This window comes from Theropithecus gelada, chromosome 17, assembly GCF_003255815.1.
Source record: "Theropithecus gelada isolate Dixy chromosome 17, Tgel_1.0, whole genome shotgun sequence".
NCBI classification, from domain to species: Eukaryota; Metazoa; Chordata; class Mammalia; order Primates; family Cercopithecidae; genus Theropithecus; species Theropithecus gelada.
In genome coordinates this window covers 66,459,581-66,477,783 of record NC_037685.1, presented here as the reverse complement: position 1 = coordinate 66,477,783, position 18,203 = coordinate 66,459,581, and the positions used below count along the sequence as shown (strand labels likewise).

At 34.3% G+C, this 18,203-nt stretch overlaps 1 protein-coding gene across 2 annotated transcripts in view; it reads right to left on the bottom strand.

Annotated features, from left to right (window-relative positions):
- NBEA (neurobeachin) overlaps nucleotides 1-18,203 on the bottom strand; it is a 752,078-nt gene that overhangs the window by 623,274 nt on the left and 110,601 nt on the right. For both annotated transcript variants that reach the window (XM_025364271.1, XM_025364273.1), the window contains exons 7-8: nucleotides 12,204-12,323; nucleotides 9,485-9,631 (exon numbers count right to left, since the gene is read on the bottom strand). In XM_025364271.1, coding sequence (XP_025220056.1) covers nucleotides 9,485-9,631; nucleotides 12,204-12,323 — 267 coding nt within the window. The remainder of the gene's footprint in view (nucleotides 1-9,484; nucleotides 9,632-12,203; nucleotides 12,324-18,203) is intronic.

Sequence of the window (18,203 nt, the reverse complement as noted above, 5' to 3'; positions counted from 1 at the left end):
CTAGGCTCTTCCTCCCTCCCTTCCTTCCTTCCTCCCTCTCTCCCTTCCTCCCTCCCTCCCTTCCTCCCTTCCTCCGAAGCTTCCTCCCTTCCTTTCTTCCTTCCTTCTTTTCTTTCTTTTTCTTTCTTCTTTTTTTGGTAAGATTTGAGGAAAAGGTCAACAGATAAGCAGGATATTTTAAAAGATTTGAGCTGAGTGGGGTCAGTGACCAAAAGATCTATTCTGCAAGTCCAGTTTGCCATATATATATATATATATACACACACACACACACACACACACACACACACACATATACACACACACACACACACTCTTTAAGTTCTAGGGTACATGTGCACAACGTGCAGGTTTGTTACATATGTATACATGTGCCACGTTGGTGTGCTACACCCATTAACTCATCATTTACATTAGGTATATCTCCTAATGCTATCCCTCCCCTCTATACTCAACTTTCCATTCATAAGATCAAGAAGGAAATTGAAGATTTGAACAAAAACCAAACAGAACTAACAGACATCTCTAGAACACATCATCCCAAAACAGCATAATACACATTCTTCCAAAGTACACATAGCCGGGCTCAGTGGCTCATGCCTGTAATCCCAACACTTTGGGAGGCTGAGGTAGAAGGATCACTTGAGGCCAGGAGTTCAAAACTAGCCTGAGCAACAGAGCAAGACCCTGTCTCTATAAAAAACTGAAAAATTAGTCAGGCACAGTGGCTTGTGCCTATAGTCCCAGCTACTCAAGAGGCTGAGGCAGGAGCATAGATTGAGCCCAGGAGTCTAAGACTCCAGTGTGCTAGGACTGCATCACTGCACTCCAGCTTAGGTGACAGAAGGAGAGGCCCTGTTTCCAAAATAAAAATGTACACATCAAACATTCTCCTGGATAGACCAAACTCAGGTCATAAAACAAACCTGAATAAATTTATGAAGACAGATGTAATACAAAGTATATTATCTGTCCAAACTGGAATGTTAGAAATCAATAATATAAAGGAATTTGAGGAATTCACAAATATGTAGAAATAAACACATTCCTAAATAACCAATGTGTCAAAGAAGAAATAATCAAAAGAGAAATTATGAAATATTTTAAGATGAATAAAGATACAAATATCAAAATATAAGCAGTTAAGGCACTTAGAAATTTATACCTGTAAATGTTTGTATTTAAAAAGAAGACTTCAAATCAACAACTAAACCTCCCACCTTATGTCCCTGGAAGCAAAAAAGCAAACTAAACATAAAACAAGCAGAAAGAAAAAAATAAAAATAATTATAGAAGAACTTAATGAAATAGAGAATAAGAAAACTGTGAAAACAAAATGAAACCAAAAGCCAGTTCTTTGAAAAGATCAACACTATTAACAAGCCTGTACCTAGACTGATTAACATACTATTATCTCAACAGACACACAAAGCATATTTGACAGAATCTAACACTTTTTATGATAGAAAGCACTGAACAAAGTAGGAGTAGAATGGAACTTCTATCTACTAAAAAAAAGCATCTATGAAAAACCTACAGCCAACAACATAGTGCAATTTGTTGCAGGATGTCAGAGCATAAGAAGGGCAGGAAGGGTAGGTAGGAGAGCTGCTCAGTTCATGATGTCAAAATTCTAAAAAAGTGATAGGGCTTCTACCTGAAACAACAAGGAAGAGGTAAGTGGGTTGTGCCTTGACATAAAGTTTCTGAGTATGTGCAAGGTAAGGAAGGTTAAGTACACTAAGGACTTCTCTGTGTAGGGAGTCAGAGCCTGAAAAGGATGAGAAAGCATCTGCCTGAGAGGAGATGGCAAACCTTGGGAGGCAGCTGAATCTACAGTGGGGGTTGAAAATCATTCATCTGGTGTGTGGCTTGGCAGGTCAGAGCCTGGGCAGGCAGAGGAGGGCATCCTCATGGGGCGGGGCGGGGGGGGGGGGGCGGTGCCTGGCTCAGGTTGTTGTAGCCTGAGAAAGATGAGAGAATATGCACAAAGGGAAGCAACCAGGCAAGGGAAGGCACAACACCAGCAGGGCAGGGAGCCATTGCCTAAAGGAGTAAGCTAGGATGGGGTGTCAAGAGTTCTAGAGAGGGTAGCATCTGAATAAGAGGGTTGTCCAGCAGGAGGTAAAGAAACCTGGGGCTCCAGAAGGATGGGGAAGGCATCAGGTCAACAGCCTAGCTCAGTATATTGTGCTAGAACTGAGGGAGGGTTAAGAGTGCATCCATGATGGAAGGCAGCCAGAAAAGAAGCCAACACCTGCCTCAGGTAAAGAGAGCATCCATATGGAAAATGAAGGAAAGACTGAGAAGCTGTTTGATGTATTATAATGTAAATGCAGTAAACTGGATCTTTTTACTATAAAAGACATTATACAACAGTTAGCAAAAATTTAATGGGGTCTGAGAATTAAATGTTAGTAACAAATCGATGTTAACCTCTTGATTTCATGTTACACAATATTACGTGAAAGAATGTTCTCACTTGTAGGAACATAACATTCAGGAATGATGGAGCATCATGTCAGTAGTCACTCTCATGGTTCAGGAAAAAAACTGACTGGCATAGTCCTTGTAGCTTTTCTGTAATTTTTATTTTACTTTTAAATTTTAAAATGAGAGAGAAATAAAGAAGGAGATAAAGATTTAAGAGAAAGTGAAATAACAGAAGTGATTTAAGAGAAATGTTAAAGATAAACAAAGTAAATAAACATGCATAGTCAAGTCTCTGGAGAAGAAAACCAAAGCAAGGAAATAGAAGAAATTCTAAAAGTATAGTACAATAACAATTTCTTAAAATATGAAAAGATGCAAACTACATATGAAAGTGCACACCACATACCTGGGAAGTTAACTCACAATGACCAACCCCAAGATATATCTAGCAAAATTACTAGATTTAAGGAAAAAGAAAAAAAAATCCTTCGAACATCTAACAAGACTAAGTGCCTTGTAATGGAGAAGATACTACATTGTCAACAGACTTTCAATACCAATACCCCATGCCAGAGAAAAATTAGTAGCATATTTAAGACATCCAAAGAAAGAAAAGTCAGGGAATGCATTCCTCAAGAAATACTATTTCTATGAACTCTTCCTGAGGAATCTACTATAGAAACAGCTAAAACACAGCCAAAACACATCAATATAAGGAAATAATATAAGCCTTAAACACACAGGAACTTACAGAACTAGGATTATGTAAGAGTTAAGACAGAATGATATGTAAAAACTGTGTGTGCTCACAATGCAGATAAGACCTTGTATTAGCTTGCTGAGTCTGCTATGACAAAGTACCAGAGTCTAGATGGCTTAAATAAAAGAAGTTTAATTTCCCATAGTTCTGGAGGATGTATATGGGTGTCAGCAGGGTTTTCTTCTGAAGACTCTCGCCTTGGTTTGAAGATAGCCTAACCACCTTTTCTTCCCTGTGTCTTCACATGGTCTTCCCTTTGCATGTGTCTGTGTCCTAATTTCCTCCTCTTTATGAGGATACTAGTCATATCGGATTAGGACCCAATAACTAAATCTCAATTACCTCTTAAATCTCAATTTAAGAGATTTAATCTTAAATCTCTTAAGATTTGTCCTCATGAGATGGGGAGGACTATGAAGAAATAAGTTTTGGCAGAGAAGATCAAATATTTGGTTTACTTAATCTCAATTACCTCTTTAAAGATCCTGTCTTCAAAAACAGTCACCTTACAGACTACTGAGGGTTAGAATTTTAGTGAATTTTAGGGGAACATAATTCACCTTGTAACATACCTCAACTATTTTAAAAATGGCAAGAGGGAGAATGAAGAAACATACGCAAAAACTAATTAACTGCATTTTCAGTAATTATAACAATTGGACATTATTGGTATTGTTATTCTGAGACTGTTCTTTATGTATAATTATGGGATTTTCTAATCTATTATCCTGTGTCTATTTGACAATCAGTATCCTCACTGAAGAAGAAAGGAGATTTAACTTCAAACAGGTCAAGTTAAAACACCACACTCTCCTGCTTTTTCTCATTATTCCCTTGCTTTTCTCATTCTCCTTTGCTGATTCATCTGCATCTCCTCAACTTACAAACACTGGCTTTCCAAAGGACTCATTTCTCAGTTATCTTTTTCTCTGAACTCACTTCATTGGTACCCACACCCAGTCCTTTACCTTTAAATCCTGTCCATATCCTGCCAATGCCAAATTTCTATCTCCAACCTAGATGTCGCCTCTGAACTCCAGACGTACTTCATTTTTCCATTTAGATATCTATCGGTCATCTCAAACAACTATGTCCATAACCTATGTCCATAACCAAATATTTGATCTTCTCTGCCAAAACTTATTTCTTCATAGTCCTCCCCATCTCATGAGGACAAATCCATCAGGTCAGTTGTTCGGGCTAAAATTCATGGGGTTTCTTGCTCCTCTCAATCCTCTCTTGCTCCCTTAACCTATGTTCACAGTGACAGAAAATCCTACTGGCACTACCTCCAAAGTATGTCCAAAAGCTGACCTTTCAGAGTCTTAGATATTTTAGATATGCTTTATCAAAAATCTAATCAAGTCTCAATACTTTCCAGAGCTCTTTCACTAAATAACTCCAACAGTCCCCTAACTAGTCTCCCTATTTCCACCTTTTCTCCCTATTTACCATAGTAATCAGAGTGATCCTTTTCAAATTGGTATTAGGCCAGGACACTCAAAACTTTTCAATGACTGTCCCTCTCACTCAAGAGCAGAAATGAAGTCATAAAAATCCTCTGAAAGCATATAGTTGTTTTCTGAATTAATCTTTGACGCTCCCCCTTGCTCCTTCTGTGACAGTCACAGGAACACAGTCACAGTGTTCTTTAATCTGTGAAGTAAGCTTCTGCTAATGGCCTTCCTTCTTGCTCTGGCATTTAACCTTAAAGCTTTTCCCCAGATATCCACTTAGCTAGCATCAACTTCCATCTTTTTTACCTGCTTTGTGTGTCTCATAGCTCTCATCATCACATAGACACTATTTATTTTTCTTTTGTTTTGTTACCTGTCTTCTCCCATGATACTGCACACCCTACTTCTCCAAAATACAGGCAGGGGTTTTTGTTGGTTTTGTTTAATTGTTATATCCCTAACATCTAGAACAGTGTCCACATGTTTAATAAAAGAATGAACAGATGAATTAGTGAAGGCTCATTATTTGTATTTCATTTACCTCACCTGTAGTAGCTAGCAATTATTTATTTTGTTTTTCCTTTCAACTGAGCTTTTGTTACCTTTAATTTGAAAGAGGGGTCTAGAGCATATGCTATAGGTAAATGAAATACTGGATACACATTTACCTATCATTCAAGAAAAGACATGCAATTTTCACTTTGTTAATTTTGCTTTAGCCATTGAATTGTAGTCAACATCATTCTATCAAGACACATTGTAACATACAGTAACTTTTCAACTATATAGATGCATTTATAGCCTCTCCCCAAATCTTTCCGTTAGTTGTCATATGTATTACATGTATATACTCCTAATCATCCAGGTTTTCTTCCTCAGTCAGTAATGACAGTCAAATAACAACAAATTTCTTTAATTTTCTTTCAAAAGACTTAAAGAATATTTTCACTGGATAAAAAAATTCTATGTTGATAGATTTTTTTCTTCCATTCATAACTTTAAGGATTTTGTTCCACCTCTATGGCTTTCCTGCTTTCTGATGAGATTCGTACAGATATTCAAATTATTGTTCCCTTATCAATGTCTAGTTTTCCTCTGCCTGCTTACAAGATTTTCTCTTTATCTTTGGTTTTCCACACTTTGACTGTAATGTGCCTACTTTGGTTCTCTTTGCATTTATTTTGGTTGGAATTTTCAGAGTTTCTTCAATCTATAAATATAAGCCTTTTACCAAATCTGAGAATTTTTTGATCATCATTTATTCAAATATTTTTTCTGGCTCTTTCACTTATACTGTGTCTATTAGACCTTTCAAAATTGCCCCATACATCTCCAGGGTTCTATTTTCTTACCCCAATCTTTCATAACTCTCTTCCAAGTTTATATCAATCTATACTCAAGTTCATTTACTTCTCTATCATATTAACTCTGCTAATAAGCCCATACAGTTTTTTAATTTTGATATATTTTTCAGTTCTAGAACTGCCATCTGATTTTGTTTTATTTCATGGTTGACACTTCCTATCTTTTAATTCATTGTAAGTAAATTTTTCTCTACCTCACTAGTTACAATAGACTTCATGTGGTATTTCCAACATGTGGGTTATCTTGGAGTTGGTATATGATGATTTTCTCTTCCCTTGAGAATAAGTCACATTTTCCTGACTATTTTTAGAATAAGTACTTTTGGATTATATGCTAAATTTTGTGACTATTGCTCTGTACAATATTATAGAGAAATTTTCTGGCCAGAAAGTTTCCTATAAAAGCAAAAAATGGGGATATCAAGCCATGTAGACTGACTGTTCCATATATTGACTACCCTCCAAAGCCTGCCTGCTTTTATTCAATCTCCATAACCCTCAAATAGATGTTATCTACATTATGTGCAGAGTTTGCAAATGGTTATTTGTGAGAATATCAGTTTGTTAGGAGCTCACCCCTCCGTACAAGTATTGGAAATCCTCTGAAGTGAATTTTAATTTTGGAGGTTGTGTTATACTTTTTCTCTTATCAGTTAGAACTTTATTATGATATAGCAAATTATAAATACCATTATGTTACGATATTCATAAATGAAGGAGAGAACTGAAAGCTAAATTTTCAAATATCTGGCAATGAAGACTAACTGCTTGCCACAAGGGTTAACGTAACACTGATAAAATATCTAGTAATAATTATAAAATATAAAACCTTTGCTTAAATCTGATTTGCAAGCTTATGTCAAAGGGCCATCTGATACACAAGATTTTATAATCTCGAAGACATTAAATAACTCCAAATAGAGATCCACAGTGAACTTACCTGGTAGTAAATTTTACCATACTAGACAAATCTACAGTGAGATTTTCTGTATTTTAAATATTTTCTGAATTTCTGTATTTTACTTTCCAAACTGAATGGTTTATTTAGTTAATAAGTGATACCCTAACTTATTACTGCCAGAATATAACCAAGTACAGAATTTTTACTGATAAGCTGCAATGCTCAAAACCAAATGTTCGACAGAACAAAAATTACCTGGCACTCCAGTGACCAACAAGTCAAAATCATTTGTAACAGGCTCCATTGAATATATAGTTTGATGACATTATTTGAAGGTAGAATTAACTTATTTTACTAATTTCGAAGCCCATATGTTGACATGCTATCTACACTAAACTCAGAATCATAAATATTGTCTGACCATTACAATGAAAGAAAGTTCCATATAACTCAAGGCAAAACATATAAATACTATGTTATTATACAACACTAAGTAATTTAAACTCCATTTGGGATTTATCCAAATGTCCACTAGTTATTATATTCCCTATACCTTAAAAATTCCACTGTAGCCCTCTACCCCTTCACTCACAGGAAGTGACTTTACCAAGATAATTGTGAGTATAATGTGTGAACTACTCAGCTTTTCTTCTATCAAAACACAATCTGATCATATGCATTCTTCCTTCCCTACATTTTCTGAATTCCTACCAAAAAAAAAGTTTTTTAATATGAAAAATTTTTGCTGATGCCTGTCACGGTAGCAATTGTACTTATAATATTTACAAATTGAGAAAATGCATGTATCCATGGATTTATCAACCCCCACTAACAACAATGGGTGCGGTGAGCTGAGAACGTTCAAAACTTAATAAAATACTCTCTGATGTAATGCCCAAATTTACAGGTTTCTCTCTTAAAAGTTCTGACTTTAGGTACTCTACTGTGTGTTAGGAAAACAAGGATACACTATGTCACATGAGCTGTGCACACATGATGACAGGGTTACTGCTCATTATCACTGTTGTTAAAAAGAACGACAAGAAAGACTTGTGAAAAGAATACTACAAATTACAAAATTTGCAAAGCTGTTCAGGACAAAATTTGCTTCTTTGTGAATAGAAGAATTACAAAATTGCTTATATTCAGCCCTTTTCCTTGATGTTGCAAGGAAGCGCCCATCAATTCTGCAATTTTGCATTAGCAATCATATTGGATTTGTATTTTCTTGATATTCTACCTTTTTATATTTCATTTGTTTGCTTGTCACTCTATTCAGTATCATTCTATTAGAGCTTAAAAAGACATTGCAAGTATTTTATGAAACAACTCAAAGAAGTAGGAAAGAAAAGCAGGCCGCATATTAATAAAAAATGTGAATTACAAAAATATTCCTATGCAAGATCAACAATGGCAGAACCAGGATGCAAACCCAACAAAACGACCCATGAAAGAAAAAGCAGCTGTACAAGCACAAATGCATTTCTAGAGCTAGTAAGACAAAAACAAAAATGATATGGAGAATATATGATAGCAAGTATTGTTACCTTGACATAAAAATAACAGCATTATTATTCTTCAATATTATTACGGTTATTAAAGTCATTGAGAACAAAAAGGTATTTTAATATGGGTAAATTCAAACTTTCCTCTCTCTCTCTGTCTCACGCTCTCTCTATCTATATATAAATGACATAAAAAGAGAAATACCAATGCAAAAATACAAAGGCCAAAGAGGGAATATTTTTAATATTTACTACTCCTTTCCATAACACAACGTTCACATTATTTAAATTGAGTTCAATAAAAAACCACACCTCCATACAAGACAAGTACTCCTTCAGAATTATAAACACTTTGACGATAATGTGTAATTCTCTTTCAGCTCCCAGTAGTTTGAGACTTCACAATTCCTAATGTGATTTAAATAGAACCCCTATACACTCCCCTAGCCAGGTATACTTCACATTTAAAACTAACTCATATATGTGCATGCTCTATCTTACCGAGAGTCTTTGCTTTGAAAGTTTAAAAAACAAAAAAAAAATGATAAATTACATTAGTTTTGCTAAATTAGTATACTCACTACTGTACCTACTTCCTCACTTAGTGCAATTAAAGCAAAAATATAAGCTAAAATTGAATAATTTCAGGTCCCTGAAGTATATTATCTTACTTTCCTTCTAAATCTTTAACTCTTCTTTCTAAGTTACCAGTAATATTAACAAGTTCTTTATTGTGTTCACTCTGTAATATGTATATTTCAAATTTTTGTATTTTAAATACTACATTAAGCAAAATAGTTTTATAAGATTATTTCAGAATTGTTAACAAAAGGCATGCCACCAGTATTAGAAAATATTCTGAAGAATAAAAAGTTTATAAAGAGAAAACAGTTGAGAAAAAAGCATCTTTGAACCAAAAAGAAACATATAATAAAAACTGACTACATTCTAAAAAAATAGAAATGACTCTTAAACCATATTAGAGAAAGATTTTCACTAAAAATTACACCACATTTTACATCTAAAACTCTCCATAGAATTTATAAAATTACAGTTATTACTACCTTATATCCAGGTCCTAACTGATGAATTGCAAATATCTGTGCTGGGTTGAGTGCTTCACTGAACACATACACGGCTCCAAGTTGACCACAGAATACCCTATTTGCATCAGCAGTTTCTGATGATCCAAGAAAGCATTTGTCATAGCTCTATTTTTAAAAGTCATAAAAAAAATCAAATGCATTATTTTTAATGACAAAAAGGTTTAAATCCTTAAATCAGCCTCCATTATCAAGAATATTTTAAAACATAACAAAAATAATAGCAGAAAGCATTAATTAAGACTTTATTATTTAAATAATAAATGCCAGTCAAGTTTTTTGGGAAAAATGATCAGTTACATGCACACTTATGTTTAAGCAAACAAACAGTAACCACCTACTCAATCTTCAGACTTACCACTTTTCAAATATTACAGTTAAAGGCAAAAGAGCTTATAATTATTTATTTACAAAAGTTAAACTAATATACAACTGTAATGATGTATAATGATCCATATATAGAGAGATTGATCTGAATCAAGGGAATGACTATTCTAACATTTAATCATGAACACATAGGGTATAATTTTTTTATTCTACTTTATTTTTGAAATTACGAATCTATTCCTCTATTCCTCTATATTAAGTAAAAGACACAAAGAAAATCAATCCCTTCTCATATATGAGTAGGAATTACACAGAATCAAATAAACAATAAGACTAAGATCTGCTTCTTAAAGCCGATGATACAGTGCTCTCCACATGAGGAATTCAGCACTGAAGCAGCCAAAAGCTTAACAAGATCCTTCCAGCCTCTACTTCTTATACCCCACCCACCGAAACCAGGGAAAGCAGTCATGGCTCAGTTCCCTTCCCCTATCCCCACAGGCTATTTCACACCTTAGTACGAATAAACAAGAATTATATATGTAAGAAGTACTTTTGGTACTTCAATAAAGTAAAAAAATTGTGAATGGGGTACAAAGGCAAAAAAAAATTGTCGCCATTAAATATCCAATCTCTAATTAGAAGTATAGGAATTTTAACTGCCTAAAGTATGTATATATGTGTTATTATCTAGAATTCTCCACTTCTTAGGGCACTATTACAAATAACCAAAAAAGTAAGCCTTTTCTTTCCAAGATACTGTCTTATCATTTAACGAGTCAAGAAGACCACTGGGGTTTCTTCCACTCTATAATAAAATGACTCTGGAGAGAAGATCTCCTCTGCAGAGAAGATAAAAAGGAGAATTTCATCTGTGTATTCTAATTCTGAAAACAACATTCTATTAAATATTTATTGGTTGTGGCTCAACCATGAGTTTCTATGGCAGAGAAAAGCAACTTTTTCTATAAAGGGACAGACAGAAAATATTTTAAACTTTGCCTGCCACACCTGGTTTCTGTCCCATTCTGCTTTGATTTGGTTTGTGTCTCTTAAAAAAAAATAAATAAATAAAATAAAATAAAAAATTAAAAGCCAAGATTCTTAGCCCCCAGCTTATACAAAACCAGAAACAGGGGGAAGGTCTGATTTGGCTCATAGGGTGTAGTCTGCCAAGTCCCTATCTACGGGACAAACTATGGACCATACGCACATGCTAGCTAAAAGAATACAAAACAGGATAAGCAAATCCCTGCCCTTTGGGAGATGAAAGCCTAGAGAGATGCAAACAAAACTGAGAAATGAATTGTGTTTAACAGGTAAGTTCTTATAAAACCAGGTATGCTTGAAGGGTTGTATATTACTGAGCTTGGAGGTACTTTCAGCATTAAAACAAACCTTTCACTTTGGCTCTGACAGGCCAGAATGTAGACAACAGAAAGTCCAAAGTAGAGAAATCATAAGGACCCTTGAGGTTTTAATTCTAGTTATCCTCTACCTAGAATCCTACTGTGTCACTTCTTCCACTGCTAACATACTGATAGAAACTAATATAGTCTCTTTGTTTTATTGCAATAAGCGATTTAAGTGATCTTCCTGCTTCAGTAATTTCCCTTCAAAATATTCTCAATACTGCAGGCAGACTGATGGTTCTAAAATAGAAGCACACATCACTTCTCTGCTGAAAACCTTCCAAGGATTTTTAAGCTGAGTAAGATGCGAAAGCCCAGGCCTTGTTTGCTTATGAAGGCCAAAATGATTTCTGCCTAACCTCATGCCTCCTCCTCCCTCTGCTTCAGACAAATTGCCTTTTCCTTGAACTTTCCTATTCTGTCTCAAAGCCTTTGCACTCACTGTTCCCACGGAATAGAACAAGTTCCCCACACACCTTGCTTGCTCAACTCTTTCTGCTAAAATCATCTCTGCAATATCTGGCTTCTCCCTTCCCTACACCTACACTTTCTGTATGCCCAATTTATTTTCCCCATAGCATTTATCACTATGTAATGAATAATAGTGACTATATGTTATACTTTTGTTTAGGGTCTTCTTATATCTAAATAAGGGGTAAACCACATTTTTTAGTGCTTGATGCTGGAAAAAACAGAATATAAGATTCAAGGTTTTTGATCTAAAAAACTTAAAACTTTGGCCAAATGTTTCTGTTTTTTATCATTAATCATGTCTTTTAGCAATTTTCTTATACTAAATTTAACAATGAAAGATTCATTTAATAAAAAGAATAAATTTTCAAAGTTTTAAGTTGCTACCAAACTATTTTATAATTCAATTCATATTGTAATGATAGATCATTCTCTCAAATGAAAACACAGACAGAAAAATAAAGACTTACATCATTTGTGTTAACATGCCAAGCCATATCACCATAAGATACCAGTTGTCCATTAACATAACACCGAATTTCACTGTTCCTCCATCGATTGTAAATGTGGACAATGCTGATCATGTACCACTTAAATAAAAAAAAGCAAATATATCAATATGTAATGTTTGGTTATTATGGTCTACAATGCAATTATAACATTCATAAAACCCTACAAGAATATGCTGACAGGACTATTAATGATCATCTAATACCACTTCCTCAAGCTCCCCCTCCAATCTCTCATTTCACAGATGGTAGAAGTAGCACATAAAGAATATTCTTGGAGAAGACAAGAACTACAACCCCTTGACCTCCACAGTGATATTCCTTCCACTATACCAAGATGTGAAATTGTGGAAATATAATTTATTTGTGTTCATTCATTTAAAATTTACATTGTGCCAGGCACTGCAGATACCCAAGGCTGACCAGTTCTCCTAGAATTTATGAGCTAGTAAAAGAAATATATATGACACAATTAAACAAATGTAGAATTATAAATCATGGTGATTACAGTGAGGAGAAAAAGAACAGTATAAACTGAAAAAGAATAAACTAGGATTCTACTTTGAATTGCGTGGTCAGGAAAGATCTGTCAAAGAAACAACATTTTAGCATCTATAATAAGATTTAGGTAGCTTCAATTTCACAATTTAGATTTAGTAAATCCAGTGATACTTATATAATTAATAACTTAATGTGGGAATATTTATTAAGAATAAATGAATGAGTTCATATTAAGTGCCCATTTTACAGTTACTGGTATCAAAAAGCATTTTAAGTACCTATTTTAATATGGATGGTTTGATATCTGAAACAACCTTTAGTCGCTTGAGAGTTAATAGCCTAAAATTGAGCATATAGAAATATTTTTTTCTAAAGTATAGAAAAATACAAATGATTTGTAAACATTTGAACAAGTATGCTTTCTGAACGGGGGGAAAATTAACCGGTTTCTCCCTCCCTCCAAAATATAAAATACAAACTTTCTTCTACAGATTATTTAAATGCACTATTCAATTATTTCATATATATTTTGAGAAATAAAAAGTTGTAATAATCCTTAATCACTAAAATATTAGTTATTTCAAAGTATCTAAAATACTTTGAGCAAAATTCAATTTTGTTCATTTCAATTTAGAAAATAAAAATAGACTGGACACGGTGGCTCATGCCTGTAATCCCAGCACTTTAGGAGGCCAAGGTGGGCAGATGAGTTGATGTCAGAAGTTCGAGACCAGCCTGGCCAACATGGTGAAATGCTGTCTCTACTAAAAATACAAAAATTAGCCAGGCATGGTGGCATGTGCCTGTAATCCCAGCTACTCGGGAGGTTGAGGCACAAGAATCACTTGAACCTGGGAGGCAGAGATTGCAGTGAGCCAAGATTGCACCACCGCACTCCAGCCTGGGCGACAGGACAAGATGTTGTCTCAAAAAACAAAAAACAAAAAAAAACAAAAAGAAAAGAAAAAGAAAAAAAATAGTGTGTTAGAGAACTCAAAAAAGTCAGTAATACAAAACAACAGTGTCCTTCTATAAAAGCAAGGTCAGGTCAAGACATTTAACTGTCTAAAACGCACATCCTTTTTTTAAGTTTTTTTTCATTCCAGGTAATTATTAATTTATTGCAAACTAAGTCTTCCACTTGATTTGAAACCAATATATATGTTAGCCCTGATTAAAATCAGAAGAGAAAATCTTTAATGTAGTCATTTAACAATTGTTTCTAAATAATACAAAATTATCAAGAAGAAACCATAAAAAAGAGCATCAAATAAATTTAAGAAAAATCTTACAGAAGTTTACAAGTATAAGAATTAAAGTTTGCATATATTACCTTCACTGAATTTGAAAATATTCAACCAGAATGCTACCTAAATAACATAGAAGATACAAACTTTATATTGTGGAGTAAAATGTGTAAAAACTTTGCATTTTTAAAGAGAAGGGACACAAATAAATGCCTACATATAGGCAAAGATTTCCTGCCCAAAGACAGTTTTAAGATAAATACTAGATGTAATCTTATACTTATTGGTGTACTTGCTATAAGACAAAGTACATTCAAACAATACTTACTGAATTCTTACTACTCCAGATAACTCAATGTTCTTACTACTCCAGATAACTCAATGTACTGGGCAGCAAGAATTTTACTTCATAAAGACGTGAATTGGATTCCCAAGTTACTAGCTCTATGGCTTTTGGCAAATTACTTAGCATCTCTGAACCTATTTTCATCTCTGAAAAAGCGGAATAATAATGCCTACTTTATGGATTCCTTGTGAATATTATAGATAGATAATATATGAAAACTATGAAGAAAAGTTCCCAATGTATTTGGCACCCATAAATGACATACCATTAACTAAACTGCTATTTTGTTTTTATCTACTATGTCCTCATGATGAGGTTCATTTATGCTAAAATTGATTATTATTTACCTTTCAGAATCATTCATTCGTTCAAAAAATGTACTGAGAGCCTACTTTATGCCAAGTATCTTGTCCCAACCTTGGATCATGGGTATATAAAGACAGACAACATACACACACGGAAGGAAGTTTCACTAGAGAAACAGTTATGAGAACAATAGAGAGTATCTAAAATACAGATGTGGGAGTAATACAAATAATTACTATAAGTAACTGGGAAGGAAAGACAAATAGAGAAGAAAGACTATCATAGAAGTATTCACTGAAAGAATAAAATGAACCGTAAGACTAAGCTTTAAGGATGAAAAGGAATTGTTCAGTAGACAGGGGTTAAAAAAAATTCCAGGCAGAATCTTAATATGATACAGCACAAATGGTTGACAAAATTTTCCTCAGTGTGTAGGTTTAGCAGGAAAAAAAGCAAAAACAAAAACAAAAACAGGCAAAGACCACATTGTAAACAGACCTTTAGGAACCTGGCCTTTGTTTTTTGCATAATGTGGTATAACCAAATAATTCTGAGGAGGAAAGTTAAAACGATCAGCTCCATAGTTAAAGAAAATAACTGCAGCAATGTGGAGGTGAGATAGGTAGGCAAGTGTGGATAAAGACAAAACTGAAGAAACACTGCAAAGGTTTAGGTAAGACACCATAAGCCGCTGAACTAAGGCAAAGGCATTAATAATTTTTTTTTTTTTTTTTTTTTTTTTTTTTGGAGATGGAGTCTCGCTCTGTCGCCCAGGCTGGAGTGCAGTGGCCGGATCTCAGCTCACTGCAAGCTCCGCCTCCCGGGTTCACTCCATTCTCCTGCCTCAGCCTCCCGAGTAGCTGGGACTACAGGTGTCCACCACCTCGCCTGGCTAGTTTTTTTTTGTATTTTTTTTAGTAGAGACGGGGTTTCACCGTGTTAGCCAGGATGGTCTCCATCTCCTGACCTCATGATCTGCCCGTCTCGGCCTCCCAAAGTGCTGGGATTACAGGCTTGAGCCACCGCGCCCGGCCCCGGCTAGTTTTTTTGTTTTTTTGTTTTTTTTGTATTTTTTAGTAGAGACGGGGTTTCATCAGGTTAGCCAGGATGGTCTCGATCTCCTGACCTCGTGATCCGCCCGCCTCGGCCTCCCAAAGTGCTGGGATTACAGGCTTGAGCCACCGCGCCCAGCCAAAGGCATTAATAATTTTAAAGTGAGGATGGGAGTTAACTAACAGAACTGATAGGAAGTGTTAACATACAAAAGGGGAGTCTAAGATGGCTTCCAATTTTCACTTAGATGGGTAAGGGTACCATTAACTTAAGATAATTAATACAGAAAAATTATTCAGATTTGGAGTTTATCAAGGTTTGCTTTTGGTTATAACAATAATATATGATAAAATTAAATGAATGAATAAACAAATGCACTGATTAATGAGCTGATCCCAGTAAAGACCATAGTACTTATTCACAAGAAAAGTAACTTTTCTCTTTCCTTGGTACATCAAACTGTACTCTACAGATGACACAAGTGAGTTTTTCAATGGTTAAAAAAAAAAAAAAAAGCCTAACTTTTGATCTGATATACCTTGACTAAAGAAAATAAAAATAAACTTGAAAACTATGTGTGCATAGTGATATTATGCATATATAGTGAAGTCTGCATTTAGTTTGAGACTCAAAAAGAAATTTATAAAAGGACACAACCAGTAATAAGGAAAAAAAAGATCTATATTAAGAATCCACAAGATATATATAGATATAGATATATATAAACATATGAAAATAAATTGAAGATTAAAAAGTACAACATGATATCAACAGTAGCTAATATGTCTAGAGCACATATTACCATTAGGTAACATGCTAATGGTTTATATCCATTTTCACAAGTTCTAACAGCTGGTTAAGTAGTGCAGCTCGGAAAGCAAAAGTTTTAATGTAAAGATTTCTTTTTGAAAGGCCAGTAAATCTCTTATTAGGAAGGATAACAACAACTTAGCTAGGGCATCTGTGGAAAACTAAAGAAAGGAATAAATAAGAGAATGAACTTATTATAATGAAACACAGTAAAAGCAAATATTTGTGATGTTTCAAGGTTTGTGAGAATCTTCACAGAAGACTTTTTAAAATCCACATCATTCTCTGGACCTGCTCCTAACTAGACCCCTTAGAATCATTGCATATTGAGAGCTTTACAAAGGAGAATGTGTTTTCCACAAGTAAACAGTGAAGAAGACACAAAATAGAAAAAGTGAGAACAAATGGGTTAAAGTGCTTTTTATTGGTTAATGACAATTTCATTTGGTTATAACTTCACTCTAATTGTCTGCATGTGTATTCTTTAAATCACTGTTTCCTAAAATTGTCTGATGAGAAAAGTTACCTAGAATATTTGTTAAAAACACACAATCCTAACATGAAAAATTATGATACCAACAACTGTACTTCTAATCAATTCCACTGAAATTCAAAATAATTTGGCACTTTTAGCAAACTATCTTGGTCTCACCTTAATTCTAATAAAACAGAATTTCCAGAGCAAAGGCAATGTGACTGGTATTAAAATAATCTATTTGTATTAAAAAAGAAAGAATACAACATTATAATGAACAAATATATGTATTCAGAATCATTGCTTTTTAAACTATTTTCTAAGTATATATTAATGAATTATTGTTAAATTGATATTCTTTAATAGAAACGACAATAACTGACATTAAATATAAAGCAAATATTTTTCATTAGAATCATGTAAAATTTAAACAAATTTTTGAAAATACCACCCAAAATAATTTCTCTGTATATAGCAAGACACACATCAGATTGTAAGTAACAAGAAAACAAACAAAAAAGATATGAAAAAGAAATAAAGACCTCCCCCTCACCGCATCTGGGTTCATCATATCTGTTACGATTGTACCATTAATCACAAAGAGTAAGGCGATATTTCTGTCAGGAGGAGTCAGTGTGCCCTAAAAAATGTTGACAATCTCACTGTCATATACCCAAGAAAGAACCCTGAACCTGGAAGGGGACAAAGCCTTAAACATGTGTGACGGGAACTCCTTTGCACTCTGTCCTTGTTTTCTTTCATCTGGACTTTCAGATAGTTTGTTATTCTGACACAAAGACGGACTCTGGTAGACAGGCAGGAAAATCTCTCTAGAAAATGCCATCTAATTATGAATGAATTATCTCTTATAATTCTAATCATACAGTTGCACAGTTCTCTGCATTTTCTCTTTAGAGCAGTTTTTAAAATGTGTTTTGGCCTTGTCTCTGCTATTATTTAGGATATTAAGTAAAGACACATTTCATGAGCCAAAACTAATAGCACAGCAACATTCTTCTCCTTGAAGCCAGCATTACTAAAGCATCAGAAATTAACAAAACCTTCCATCTTAGGAAACAAGACTCAGAACTACTAGGATTAGGTGAATCTCCCGCACACACACAAAAAAAGTAACAGTGCATTGCTTAATCTGAGGGTTTAACATTTAGCTTTTTTAAAAAGGGGCAAATACTTATAAATCCCTAGTGCCTACAATGGTGTCC